We start from the raw sequence: 13546 nt of genomic DNA on the forward strand, positions 1-13546 counted from the left end.
GGGGGCAAAATGACCTAACAGTGATTTTTTTTTTGTCAATTCAATAACAGGGTTAATATAGAGACAGGACCAAGACCTGATTTTTATATTTAGCTTTCTTCCCTTTACCATTAGATATTGTAGGTTCAGTTCATATTTCATATTATTCAAGAGTATTTTTTCACAATTTTTCAGGAAAAATTAAAACTAATTGAGAGAACGAAAAGTTAATATAATTTCTATTCATAATTTCTCATTTATATAATTGTATTTGTGATCTATGTCCACCTTAGTAATAACCAAGCTTATTGGTGAGCAGTATATTAATGTCTCAAAATTAAGGATTACACATGTAGATTAACCAGAAGAACCTATATTAACTCTACTGTATGAACAAGTTGCCTATTGTAAAAATCATAATCTAATAATTTCAAAGAGTTGAAACGATTCTGTTCTTCCTGAATATCATGGTATCATAAAATTGGAAATACACTAAACTGATATTTTCAAAATCGAACTCACAGTTTTCACAGTTTGTTCCATTGTAGCATCCAACACAAGCGCATTCATAATCAGTACATGATAGTCTACGACAAAGGGCTCCATTCAAGCAACTGTTGGGCTCACATGGATTAACAACTGCAGAAAAAGTGAAGCATAGAAATAAAAGAAATTAATAAGCTCCAATCGATCAGTCTGCTGCTAGTTAATGTTTTTTCTGATAATTTTGATGATTTGATAAACCCAAATAAAAATAAACCTAATGTATACTGAAACAATCAGTAACTAGGCAAAATCAAGCCCTTTGCAAAAACAAAACTCAGGATTTTTTGTGTTTTCTGACTGTATACAAGTTGTTCACTTAGAAAATCTGTTACATTTTGAACATTTGCTATTCTGGATAATTGATACAATTCATTTGTGATGAAACCATGCTTATTTTTAAGAAAGGACCCTTCTAGAAAGATAGAGAAAAAACAATCTGATATGCTTACATTCCATTTTAGATGTTATTGGAATTGACTAGTATAAAAAAAAGTCTCTGATCACTGATCTACACTCGAACATATACAACTGATATAATAACCCAGCTTTGTGTAGCAGGTTAAAGTTGGGTATTACATTGACTGAATAATACATTCATGAAATAATATTACTAAGGAGTGGGCCATATACACTTTTTAAACAGGTGAGGATTACAATTTTTACATAGCTTTTTTAAATTTAAATCTTTGCATTATGTAAAATTTACATATAGTGCTATGCAGCTTATGGTGCTACAAAGTAATAAATTCATTGAAACTTACATTCCGAGCAGGTTGGGCCGGAGAAGCATCCTTGACATTGGCACGTAAAGTTATTACATTCTCCCGCTACCAGACTACACACACCACCAAACTGACATGGGAAACTCTGACAAGGATCAATAGCTAGATGAGAAAGAAAATTTGAAAAATGCATACTCTCAATGGTTAGACAGAAAAATTATTTTGATAAATGTATATATAAATCAACTTGAAAATTTGTAGTATAATTTCTGTAAGTTCATCAAACCAATTATAAATAAGAGAGGTGAGTTTTATCATCAACTACATTTTTTTTCTTTTATTCATCTAAAATCCAATGTAAACCAAAGATAAATATCTAACATCATATATACATTTATTTACTTCCCGATCTGTATTCGATAATATATTATGTTTAATTATATTACATTATGCTCTACCTTCTCTATGTTAAACTTCAATTAGTCATTTTTCTTTGTATATAGATGTATATCTGGTTAATAATTGGAAATCTATGGAAAATGTATTGATGTATTACTGATTTATGTGACATACAATTATGAAAGTTTTTGTTTGTTATTGTATATATTTTAGAACAAAATGTTCATGCCAAATGAAGTTTGTTAATAAATTCAAATTCGAATTCAAAATAATGAAATAAATGAGGCTTATGTGAGGTGGTAATTAATGTTGATGTGAAAGTGTCATTGCTCCCTTCCCTTCCTAGATTAATGTAGTTTGGGAAATAATTATTTGACCCTTTCCTATTAAGCTCTCATGTGGCATGGTCTATTAAAGGGATGGTCCGGGCTGAAGATATTTCTAAATAAATAGAGTATAATTCACAAAGCAAAAGGCTGAAAATCTCATCAAAATTGGATAACAAATAACAAAGCTATTGAATTTTAAAGTTTATCAATATTTTGTGAAAACAGTTATATGCACATCGTCATAAATACTCATTAGGTGGACTGATGTCACATCCCCACTTTCCTTTTTCTTTTGTTATTACATGAAATCATAAATGTTTCATTTTTTCATACATGTGTAAATGATATGTCTCCATTATGATGAAATAAGTTGCGGCAATAAATAACTAATGCACTTAATCAGTTGTCAATGCAACTGTTATAGTTCTTGGTTAAAAAAAATTGAATAAACATAATAATTTCATATAATAAAATACAAAAGATCAAGTGGGGATATGACATCATCAGCCCACCTAATGAATATTCATACAGACATGCCTAGAACTGTTTCACTGGAATAATGCAAATCTTAAAAATTCATGAACTTTGTTATTTGTTATCAGATTTTGATCAAATTGAGTCAGCATTATGCTTTGTGAATTTTACTCTATTTATTAAGATAAGAATATTTCCAGCCTGGACCATCCCTTTAAATATTTCCCAAGATGTTATCCTAAGTAAATATAATCTATATACAAGAATATTTGTATATTATGATGCTACATTTGATATCCTACAACTTTAATACTAACTTTCAAGGTTTCAAGATCCAATAATTGTAATTTATTAACTTTTGTAGTTTTAATAAATTCAGCAAACGTTTTATTCTTGATTTGTTACAGGATCATTTACATTTAAAAAAAAGGAAAAATAAGTTTTATAGTAAATGGAATAATTCCTATGACATGCTGCAAATAGTGATAAAACAAGATCATGACTGTAAAATTAAGATTTTTCTTAACTGAAACTGAAACACCTGTTGGTGTGACTGGACAGCATTGAGTTTCATAACTCTCATGAACCTGGGCCAGTCTGTATCAATCTTGTTACTATTTCACTTCGCTAAGTAAAATGCCTAACTCGTATTCACATCACATAAGTATTTTATTTCATCAAGCTATAAAGTTAAAGCTAAATAATGTGCAATGTATGTAACCATCTGGGCGCTTATGCACATTTGTACACCGCACGCAAGCTAGACTTAGGCCAGGTATGCAACTGACTTTGATTTAAGCAAAGTATTTGTCCCCCCCCCCCAAAAAAAAAAAAACAGTTGATTTGCAGCTTAAGAGTCAAACTGCAAAATGGCCCTGGTGATTTTAAAGCAGACTTACGTAAATGACAGAATTGTCCTTCAAAGCAGCCCTGACATTGACATGTATAATCAAAACACGACCCTGCTAGAGGGCTGCAAGTTGCTCCATTCTGACAAGCGTTGTTATTACATGGATCTTGTACTGAAATTTAAAAAAAATATATAAATAAACGGTTTTCACCTTATAAGTATGCTGTAGACACTGCAAAGGAGGCACTCAATCAATGTTGATTAAGATATTAGATTGATTGGACAGTCATGTGATTTTTTTCTATTTCACATCCGCACTGCTCATCCTGTTATTCTCACTGATTTCATTTTTTTTTTACACGTTTTCACAAAAAAATATCAAACCGTCCGTTGTAACAGATGTTTCAATGAGTAATTTATCCTATTCTTTGGATCAGAAAGTAAGGATAAAAAATACTAAAATAAAAAGCATAAGGTAGGGGAAATTACATTGTGAGCTCACTCGTGCTCATTGCATAATGGAGCATTGTGGCCCAGTGGATTAGTATTCTGACTCTGAAATAGAGGGTCATGGGTTTGAATCCCAGCCATGGCATAATTTTCTTCAAGCAAGAAATTTATCCACATTGTGCTGGACTAAACCCAGGTAAGGTGAATGGGTATCCGGCAAGATACATTCCTTGAATGCATGAGCGATGAAAGGCAGCTCAAGCTAAAGCCGGGGTAATAATGATTATAACAATGCCCCTCGGAATATAATATTTCTAGATACATGTAGATGGCACTATATAAATGCCTATTATTATCATTATTGATAAAAAAATATTTGTTTCAATCTAAAATGCAAACTAGGGTCAGGGAGAGTGAGAGAGGTTTGTAAAATTGCAGTTCACTGATATTTAGCATGACTATTCATCAAAACTATTTCCTGGAGGACATAAGATTCCCAGTTTTTTGCTTAATATTCAAATTCTTTAATCAAGCTCTCAAAAAATGTAATACCATAACTCAATTATTTCATTATTTTCATACTTGTTCATACAAAAAATATTGATCTACCCTTTGTAATGGATACTGAATAAATGAGTAGTTTACCCCATTCTTATATCTTTGGAGTGGAAAATTGGGATTGAAAAATTGCTTAATATTCAATCGCCATCATCAAGCCCTCGAATAGTGTAAGTGGACTCACAAAGTTCGCAGTTAGGTCCGGTGTAGCATCCTGGACATTGACACGTAGCAACAGAGCACGACAATGGTTGACATGTTCCGCCATTCAAACAGACCTGAGATGAGCATGGATCTGATGCTGTTAGAAGAGAAAAGTCCAAAGTCACAAACACAAATCACAAGGATTAAAAACCGACAGTTAGAGGGTGATTTCATAAATAAGTGGGCCAATTTGTACATTTTTGTGTCCATTTAAATAAAGCATTTTGAGCTATTGCTGCCATTGAAATTATCATTAAACCATTCAGATTTTAGTTGGCTACCAAATATCAAAAAAGAGGCCATAGATGTGCATTTGATGTATCTTAGACCTCATGGTAGTTTTATGTTGGTTTCGATGGCATAAAGTTCAAAGTTTCTTATGTTAACGGGATACCCAAAATGTCACAACTTGCCACCATATTTTACTAAATTACCAATAAATGAACATGAAATTCATACTCGTTTGGAACTATATTCATTAACAACGCATGCGTACAAACATAACAATAGACCCTGGTAGCATGCCATTATTGTAAGTCAGAAATACATCATGATTCAATCTATATCTAAAGTGCATCTGTAAGTATTGGGTGTATCTACAGCAGATACAGTATTTTATACTATGCAAAAGTTACTTAGTGTATCTGCGGAATGCAGGGAAAACCAGCTTCATTTATATCATGTTGAGATATTTAATAAGGTTGTGAGAATGATGCTAGCTATATAAGGACATCCTAAAAATTTCTTCACTAAAGAAGAGGACGCATACTTATTTGGCAGTTGTCTCCTTCAAAGCAGGTTGGACAGCGGCATTCGTACTCCTGGCAAGATAACCTCAAACAAACTCCTCCATTACCACATGGGTTTACAGTGCATGGGTCCAATACTACATCATAGAGACAATTAAAAAAGGGAAAATTATGATGATAGAAATTATGGTTTAGTTCTTTCTTTTCATTTTGTTTACTCATGTTCATTTTATGTTCTTGATTGAAGTAGAAGAAAAAAGCATAACTATATCTTGGATATTTCTCAACGCATTTCACATTCTAGTTTAGTGACAAAATTTGGGAAATTACTAATATAAATTTGTCTGTCTCAAATGCACTGGAAGGCTACAATCCAATCCGATCCTAGTCATTGAATTGGTACTACACTCTTTCCTTGTAGTTACAATGTGCTTCACAATTTGCTACATGTCAGTCACTCAACAGAAACATTTGAAAAAAGACCAGTTCAATTCACTTCTGTAATTATAGCTTATGACTTTTTTTAACAAAAGATGGGCATACGTTAAGTCCACTATTCTGAAAAAAAATGGCTTTAGATTTAACAAGGATTCTATGAGATACAAGTCCAAGTTCAGGAGAACATTTCATTAAGGTACTCACATGTTTCACAGGTCAGTCCAGTGCTGCAGCCCTGACAATTGCAAGAGAACTCTGTACAGGATCCAGGTGTTGCAGTACAGATGCTGTTAAACTGACACGGGTTGGGGTTGCACTGATTTTGAGCTGGATAAGAAAGACAGTACAGTGTGTATCTTACGGCAGGGAGGTTACCTATTTGTTATGTTAGTCAAATTTCCAGAAACTGAAGCTACTACTTTTTAAAGAGAAAACAGAAATATTAAGGAGAATGTAGCTCCAAACACCTACAAAAACAATGCATACATAAAACGTTCAAGAAGTTGTTTTATTGAAATCGGGGGCCATGTAGTACCCAAACTTAAAATATAGATATTCATAAGCAATTGTACAGCAATCATATATATCATTTATCAAAAACAGTGCACCAAAGTAACTGGGACCAAATATATTACCAATGTTACACATATTATTTGTGTTAGGAGAAAGTAAAATGGAGGTACCGTTTTCACAAAACTGTCCTTGGAAACATCCAATGCACTGGCATTCAAAGGCATCACACGATCCACTAACAGGAATACAGGCTGCCCCGTTCATACATGGTGACGGTTCACATGGGGTAATAGCTGTAGATGTAAATGGAACACACACTACTCTTTTAACGCTGCATTGATTCCTAACAAAATCATTCATTCATGTTTTGTTACATGTTCTATTCAGTTCATATAATCAATTTGCCATGGACCCAATGGAGAAAGTAAGATTAATTTACCTTATGAAATCCACTGTTTTGGGACCTCTTGCAGAAAGAGATCTCTTTAAACGCAACTATTGCAATAAAATGAAACAATCATAATATCCACTTTCTTTTAATTAGTTACTTGAAAATATATGTGTAAGGTTCTTAAAGTTATGCCTGAATGCATCTCTTCTGTGACTGGGTCTCTTTTACTTTATCATCATTCTCTTCCTCCTCCTGTAAATTAATGCTAAAGTGTTTTGGTTGAAGCAAAATCAGAGATAATGAAGCAATGAAATAAATGATGGAATCATTAAAAGTGGTTTACCTCATTTTCAAAATAAAAAGTTTAATTCATTAAACTCACTCTTTGAATCATCATTATGATACTCACGTGTAAGACAGTTCTGCCCTGTAAAGCACCCCTGACATGTACAACTATAGTCGGTACAGGTTACAGGACTACACAACCCCTGGTTGCCACAAGGATTGTTACTGCAAGGATCCAGCTCTGTGAAAGATGCAAGGAGATATAATATTAGTTTGTGATACAGGGAAACATTTTCATATGGTCATGAATACACAATACAATTATTTTTATCCATTCGGGCATACATGAGAAATAATTTGTCCTTTTCATGTTTTTCTGTCAGATTAATGGTAAAAGAAAGTAGTTGCAGCAAGCAATTATTTCATGACAAAGTCTTTTAAATCAAGGTTAATTGTCACCATATTATCATATATCTAGATCTGATACATTAATGTAAACTTATCTTTGTGTAATCGGTTAAAATCGATAATTCTGATGATCACTAACACAGAAAAGCATATGACAGCGCATTATTATTGCTTGATAAAATACCTGACACTTGATGGAATTCCATGCTTATCTTACTCATTTCTCGCAATCATGCATTTTCTTCCAGAGCCATTTTGCACATATTTTTTATTTATACATACAAACACTTGGGTGGTAATTTCATTGGATTCTGTTTGAACTCTTTTTCAGGTCGTTTCCACAACTGGTGTTTATCTTTAACTTCAAATATTGAATATTCATGTTAGCAGAACATTTAAAAAGGACATAAAATCCCCATGGTGTAAAGTAAAAAGGGCACATTTCACCTATTACAGCAAATAACACATTGGCTACTGAATTCTATGATTCCTGTAGTCTTTGTACAGGGATCACCAGATTTTACTTGGCAATTAATTTAGAAATTTAGAAAACTTATTTGTCACATGCTTTGCAGTTCACCCCTATGTGACTGCAACAGAAATGCACATGAGATTCTCTTCACTTAGCTATGCATACAAGGCTTTGTGTTATTCATCTCGATCACACCATAGGACAGGGGTAATCAACCCCACCCCCACTTGGTTACACGGTCCTTATTACAACTGGCAGGCAAAAGATATTCATTCGAGCCAACCCATTCTCAATTTTTAAATTTGATATTGCTGATTGACAAAAATGAATGAATATGATTGACAATCTAACACTGATTCTAGGGAGGGTACCTACTGAACTTCCTTTTTCCAAATTGGAAAGATATATCACTACTTTGGAACTATTTTTTTACTGGCGGAAGAATTAGGGCCGTTAACTCTCTCAAGTGATGAATTTGATCCTGTCAGGTGTAGTCTTCATAAATGCCGATTTATTTTTAAAATGAGCCATTTGAGGTACCCTTTTCTGGTCATATATGAAATGTCAGACATATATCCTCTCCACTGGTAGTAAACATTCAACCCTCGGATTTCCTCCTTATTTTCTATGAATTTTTTTAAAGTGGCACTTTAACACACGAGTCTATGGGAAATGAATTAGGCCTGTGATACCACTTACTGTCTGCGAGAGCAGTGTAACATGGACAGAATATCCTCATACTTACGAGTTTCACAGTTCACCCCTGTGTTGCAATTGCGGCAGATGCAGCTGTACTCGGTGCAAACAGTACTTGACGGTATACATAAACCATCGTTCTGACATGGATTCGGACTGCATGGTGTTATACCTGGATGAAGGACCAATCATTTAACGTCTTATTATAAAAACATAGCATGTTGAATGAGTTCAATATTACAATACAATGAGTTCAATATTATAAATAATTTGATGCTTAAGTTTGGTATTCCCAAAGACATTTTCACATGAAACCAAGTCTACCATAAATTAGCCATAGTATTGAACACATTTATTTGAAGATAAATTAAACAAATATCAAATTGTCAGGGGAAAATGAAAATAAGACATTCAAGCACAGAAATTCTGTCTCTCTTGGGTTAAAAATATTTTGATTTCTTTTGTTACCACGGAAGTCATGAGGATATGGAAATAGGGATTTCCATATTAGTGAGCGTTGGGATATTGGGACACCGCTGAACTATCACCAGGGAGTGGAGGATCTGTTGGCACTGCCTGACGGCTAGTGCCAACCTGATAACAAGATTAATGGTGTAAGTGCTTGGAAACACCACATTCAGAGCATTATGAATGCAGAATATTGTGCATCTGACTTAGCATATTGGAAAGCTTGTTCGAAGCCAACTTATAGCAGAGCCACACTGGCTTAACTGACTTTAGACGGCCTTATCTACTGTATTTCCAATGATGTATACCAAGGGTCAGTTTGAAGTCAGTTTAACTGGTTTGATTGTAGCACAATAATCATCTACTCACCCTGTTGACAGAGGGATCCTTCAACACATGCTGGGCACTGGCATGTGAATGATGTACATGAACCTTGATCAGTGATACAGGTACCTCCATTTGCACAAGGATTGTTAACACATGGATTCAAGTCTGAAAATGTACAATGGTTAATCTCTTATACACTTTGTACGATTATAGATATCACAACTGAATTTTCATGATTCTATATTCACTTTGAATCTAGTATTCTGATATCGCTTCAAGTATACTACAACCAGCTTAGATTCTTATTGGTAATGACATTGTCATATAGATCAACCTTACCATGTATACAGGCATTAATTACTCATGCTCTATTGTTAATGATATTTTCATAAAATTCCAAATAAATGTACCCCAAGTGCTGGATAGAGTGTGGCCAACTGATAGGTGTGTCAAATTTTATCATCAATATTAAACCAGCATGCTCTCAAAATGATGTTCATGTTATCTTCCATACAAACTATAAAGACAAATAAGACAAGCTTTCAAATGAATTTTATACAAAATAGTGGTGCTAATACTGGTAGTCTGCATGATAAATGTGAAGTTGGAAACAGTGGGAAATCATTTATCAACTTCAAATTCTTACCAGTTCCCATGTACGTTGTCACCGTTTCCCCCAAAGAGCTCATATCTTCTTTACAATAAAATCAATTCACTATAATCCTCTTCTGTATTTTGTTCTAGTGGATGAATATTGCCCCATTTTCTACATTATATACGTTAACTAGCATACTTAACTGAAATAATGCTTAATAAGGCATTTTCCACTGTGGCTTTCATGCATGAACATACCTGTTGCACATGTTGATCCCTGAAAGCATGCGTCACAGGTACAGATGAAACCCAAACAGTTGTTTGGATCCTGTTGACAAGTTCCTCCATTAAGACAGGGGCTATTCGCACATGGATCAATGGCTAGCAGGAAAAAGGAGAGTTATCATTTATACATTTGAACTTGGCATAAATGTTTAATATTAATCATATGGAATCAAAGGTTGACTGTCCGTCTCCTGAAGACGGACAGTCAACCTGCCCGAAACGTCGAGTCTCTCTACTACTCATCATCTCTACTCGCCGACTCAAGCCAGCGTCTCCTCACTAGCTCTACTACTCAAGCTGTTCTCAACTCATCAATCTTTCCTGGTTTACAGTCCTTTTCAGGACTACTTTCAAGAAAGAATACTCTACTCTCAAATCTCCACTTTCTCGCCTATCCATTTCTTCTCTTCTCCTATCCACTGTTTCTACAACACTTCACATGGTGTACCGTAAACCACATCAGCGATTGTACATACCACTATGCAAACCTTCAAACAACATCTCAAAATGACTTTGTTTCCAGATTAATTTTACCTATTGAATGATACTGGGGGTTGAACCAAGGCTCTTCCATTCAAGTAAATTTCATTCTAACTTGTAATACAGTTCACTCCTCACCGGCAAACTGCAATTTGACTTCACAGAATAATACATTATGTTGTGTGAGTAATAAGTGTATTTGCGAATATAACCAACAATCCATGACTCATTGAAAATTTTACATTGATTGGGAAAATAGCATCAGTGACCAACCATCTACCTCATGAACAGGTTAACCAAGTCACCTACACCACGGCCACCAACATTCTGCCCTCTTATCAGGAGCTTGGCATTTTGAAATAGATAATTCTTATAACATAAGTACACTGTGAACGGCCCTTCGACATGTAAGTGATAGGCCTTCTCACCTAAGATTAAAATATTAGATATTAAGAGATGATTAAATGATTCCAATTTTTTTCAATTTTCATCATGTGTAATTTTACTTATGAAGTGATGAGTTCAGTATTCTAACAAGTCATGATATTGAGGTGGTGGTTTTCAGAACTGTTCCAGATATACCTTGGACAGGTAATTTTACTGATGCCCTTGCTGATGTGCATTGTTTGAATACTTATGGTGAGAGACTGCTGATTTGACAGGCTCCATTGATACATGAACTGGGATTGCATGGATTCGTGGAGTAGGAGAGAGAGATTGTGAGAGAGGGGGGGGGGGGGGCAAATATCAATGCTGATGTATATTATCTGAATACTTACGGATGTCACAGTTCTGACCAGTGTAGCACAAGTTGCAAAGACAACTGTACTGTGTGCATGGTGAGAAACTGCTGATCTGACAGGCTCCATTGATACATGGACTGGGGTTGCATGGATTCTGACCTGTTAAAAGAAAGGGAGTGGAGATTGAGAGAAAGAGAGAGAGAGAGAGGGGGGGAAGAACGGGGGGAGATAACAAGATACTTTAAATACTTATCGACCGATCTCAACCAACGTGTAAACAAGCACTACAATACACAATTTAAAGTTGTGATATTCTTAATAAACTTTCACCATTGTTTACGATTTTCAAATGAATAATGTTTAGGTGTAAATGAATATATACTGTATGTCGAGGTATGTACACTATACGGAGTATAATAATCTGTAAACATTATTTTAGTGGACTTACCAACAGTGCAACGGTCCCCTGTAAAACATCCTTGACACTGACAGGTGAAGTCTGTACATGAACCATCGATTGCTGAACACTGTCCTCCATTCTGACAAGGAAAACTACTACACGGATTCATCACTGAGAATGGAAAGACAGAAAGATCAATAATTATCATGGCATGAAACACGAATGAGATGGAGGAAAAAAGCTGTTTGTAATAATAATAATAATAATAGGCATTTATATAGCGCCATCTATCTAGAAATATTCTATTCTGAGGCGCACAAGAAAAGAAAGAAAGTTTGGATGAGTGTCAAAGTGCCAATAACTAATACTGTTAGAAAAGGTAAGACTTCAGTTTAGATTTGTAGGTCTCCAGTGATGGTATCATTCTTAAATATAACGGCAAATTATTCCAGAGAGAAGGTGCTGAGGCAGAGAAAGCTCGCGCACCATGTGCTACACGTGTCTTGGGAGTCTTAAGAAGTTGCTGGTGTGATGATCTTAGGCTACGAGCTGGTGTATAAGGCATGACAAGGTCTTGTAGATATGTTGGTGCCAAACCATTTAACACTGTAAGTGACGAATGACATTGTGCATGACTAGTGACCCTTTATTGAGCTATATGACATAACCGTATATCCCTATGCAGCTGATATAATACTTATGAACATGTTTCAATTGAGCACAACGTCATGCTTAACTTTGCAAACAGCTTTATGAAACGCCCACCAGTCTCTTAAATAGGGCACAGACTGAGGTGTTTAATGTTATCATTTATGATCCCCACTTTGTGTATCCTCAGTAGTCATGGGGTCACCCTTTCTGATTCAACATGCTAAGAAGTATATCCCAATTATAGGTAACAACTCAATTCTTATTTTCGTAGTAAGCTGGAAAATATCTTCCTCTGACTTCTAAATTACATCACTGCATCTGATAGGGACTGGATAGTCATAAATACTATTTAGTCAGAAAACTAGCCGATTCATCGATAGGAAACATGGATCGTAGGGGTGTTTTGGTCTAGTGGTTACAACTCTCATCTTTCAATCAGAGGGACGTGGGTTTGAATCCCAGCCATGGCGTGTTTTCCTTCAGCAAGAAATTTACCCACATTGTGCTGCACTTGACCCAGGTGAGGTGAATGGGTACCAGGTAGGATTTATTCCCTGAATGCTTTAGCGCCTATACGATGGCTCAGCTACAGCCGCGGTAATAATATGATCCCAAGTATCAAGTGCAGTATATGGAATTATAGTAGCTGCACTATATAAATGGAACATATTATTATTATTATTTATTTCAAAATATCAAATAAGATTTTTTTTACAAATGATCAGGAATGACAGTGAATACTAACACGTGCTGCAGGTAGGTCCTACAAAACACCCAGTACACACACAGGATGTAGACGTGCAATCGGGTGACATCAGGCATGATCCCCCATTTCTACATGGGTTGTTTGTCTGGCACAGGTCAATTCCTAAAAGCACAATATCATAGAAAAAGATATGTAATTTTTCATTACAATTTTTGTACAATGTAGCTATCCAAATAGAAAAATGATGAGAAAAAGCATTTCATAGATAAGATAAGATTTTATCAAATGTTATCAACCCGCAATCAGGAGTATGATATTCTCAACAAGAACCAATTTACAATGATGAGCATGTGTATAAAATTAATATATTTTCAATAATAAATATAAATTTTTCCATTGTGAAAATACATGTTGCAAAAGGTTAATAGA

At 34.8% G+C, this 13546-nt stretch overlaps 2 protein-coding genes across 2 annotated transcripts; both read right to left on the bottom strand.

The window, feature by feature from the left end:
* Positions 1-1272: 1272 nt before the first annotated feature.
* Positions 1273-6346, bottom strand: LOC129269833 (delta-like protein B). Its single transcript, XM_064106004.1, has 6 exons — positions 6334-6346; positions 5903-6025; positions 5281-5397; positions 4492-4608; positions 3349-3471; positions 1273-1409 (listed from the first exon to the last, which is right to left on the bottom strand). The coding sequence occupies exons 1-6, from the start codon at positions 6344-6346 to the stop codon at positions 1273-1275; spliced, it is 630 nt and encodes a 209-aa protein (XP_063962074.1).
* Positions 6347-8462: 2116 nt separating this feature from the next.
* LOC129270160 (fibropellin-3-like) lies at positions 8463-12325 on the bottom strand. The gene is made up of 6 exons (XM_064106005.1): positions 12247-12325; positions 11809-11931; positions 11397-11519; positions 10111-10233; positions 9301-9423; positions 8463-8635 (listed from the first exon to the last, which is right to left on the bottom strand). The coding sequence occupies exons 1-6, from the start codon at positions 12323-12325 to the stop codon at positions 8463-8465; spliced, it is 744 nt and encodes a 247-aa protein (XP_063962075.1).
* Positions 12326-13546: the final 1221 nt, after the last annotated feature.

Source organism: Lytechinus pictus, chromosome 10 (genome assembly GCF_037042905.1).
Source record: "Lytechinus pictus isolate F3 Inbred chromosome 10, Lp3.0, whole genome shotgun sequence".
In the NCBI taxonomy this organism is placed as follows: Eukaryota; Metazoa; Echinodermata; class Echinoidea; order Temnopleuroida; family Toxopneustidae; genus Lytechinus; species Lytechinus pictus.

What these genes read in the sequence shown, in the direction of transcription:
- LOC129269833 (XM_064106004.1), bottom strand. An exon ending in AGGAGACAACTGCCAAATAA is followed by an intron (nt 4,609 to 5,280) that starts GTATGCGTCCTC and finishes CTCTTCTAACAG; the next exon opens with CATCAGATCCATGCTCATCT. An exon ending in CGGACCTAACTGCGAACTTT is followed by an intron (nt 3,472 to 4,491) that starts GTGAGTCCACTT and finishes TTTAAATTTCAG; the next exon opens with TACAAGATCCATGTAATAAC.
- LOC129270160 (XM_064106005.1), bottom strand. Translation starts at nt 12,325, where the DNA reads ATGCCTTATACACCAGCTCGTAGCCTAAGATCATCACACCAGCAACTT. An exon ending in CAAGACACGTGTAGCACATG is followed by an intron (nt 11,932 to 12,246) that starts GTGCGCGAGCTT and finishes TTCCATTCTCAG; the next exon opens with TGATGAATCCGTGTAGTAGT. An exon ending in AGGGGACCGTTGCACTGTTG is followed by an intron (nt 11,520 to 11,808) that starts GTAAGTCCACTA and finishes TTCTTTTAACAG; the next exon opens with GTCAGAATCCATGCAACCCC.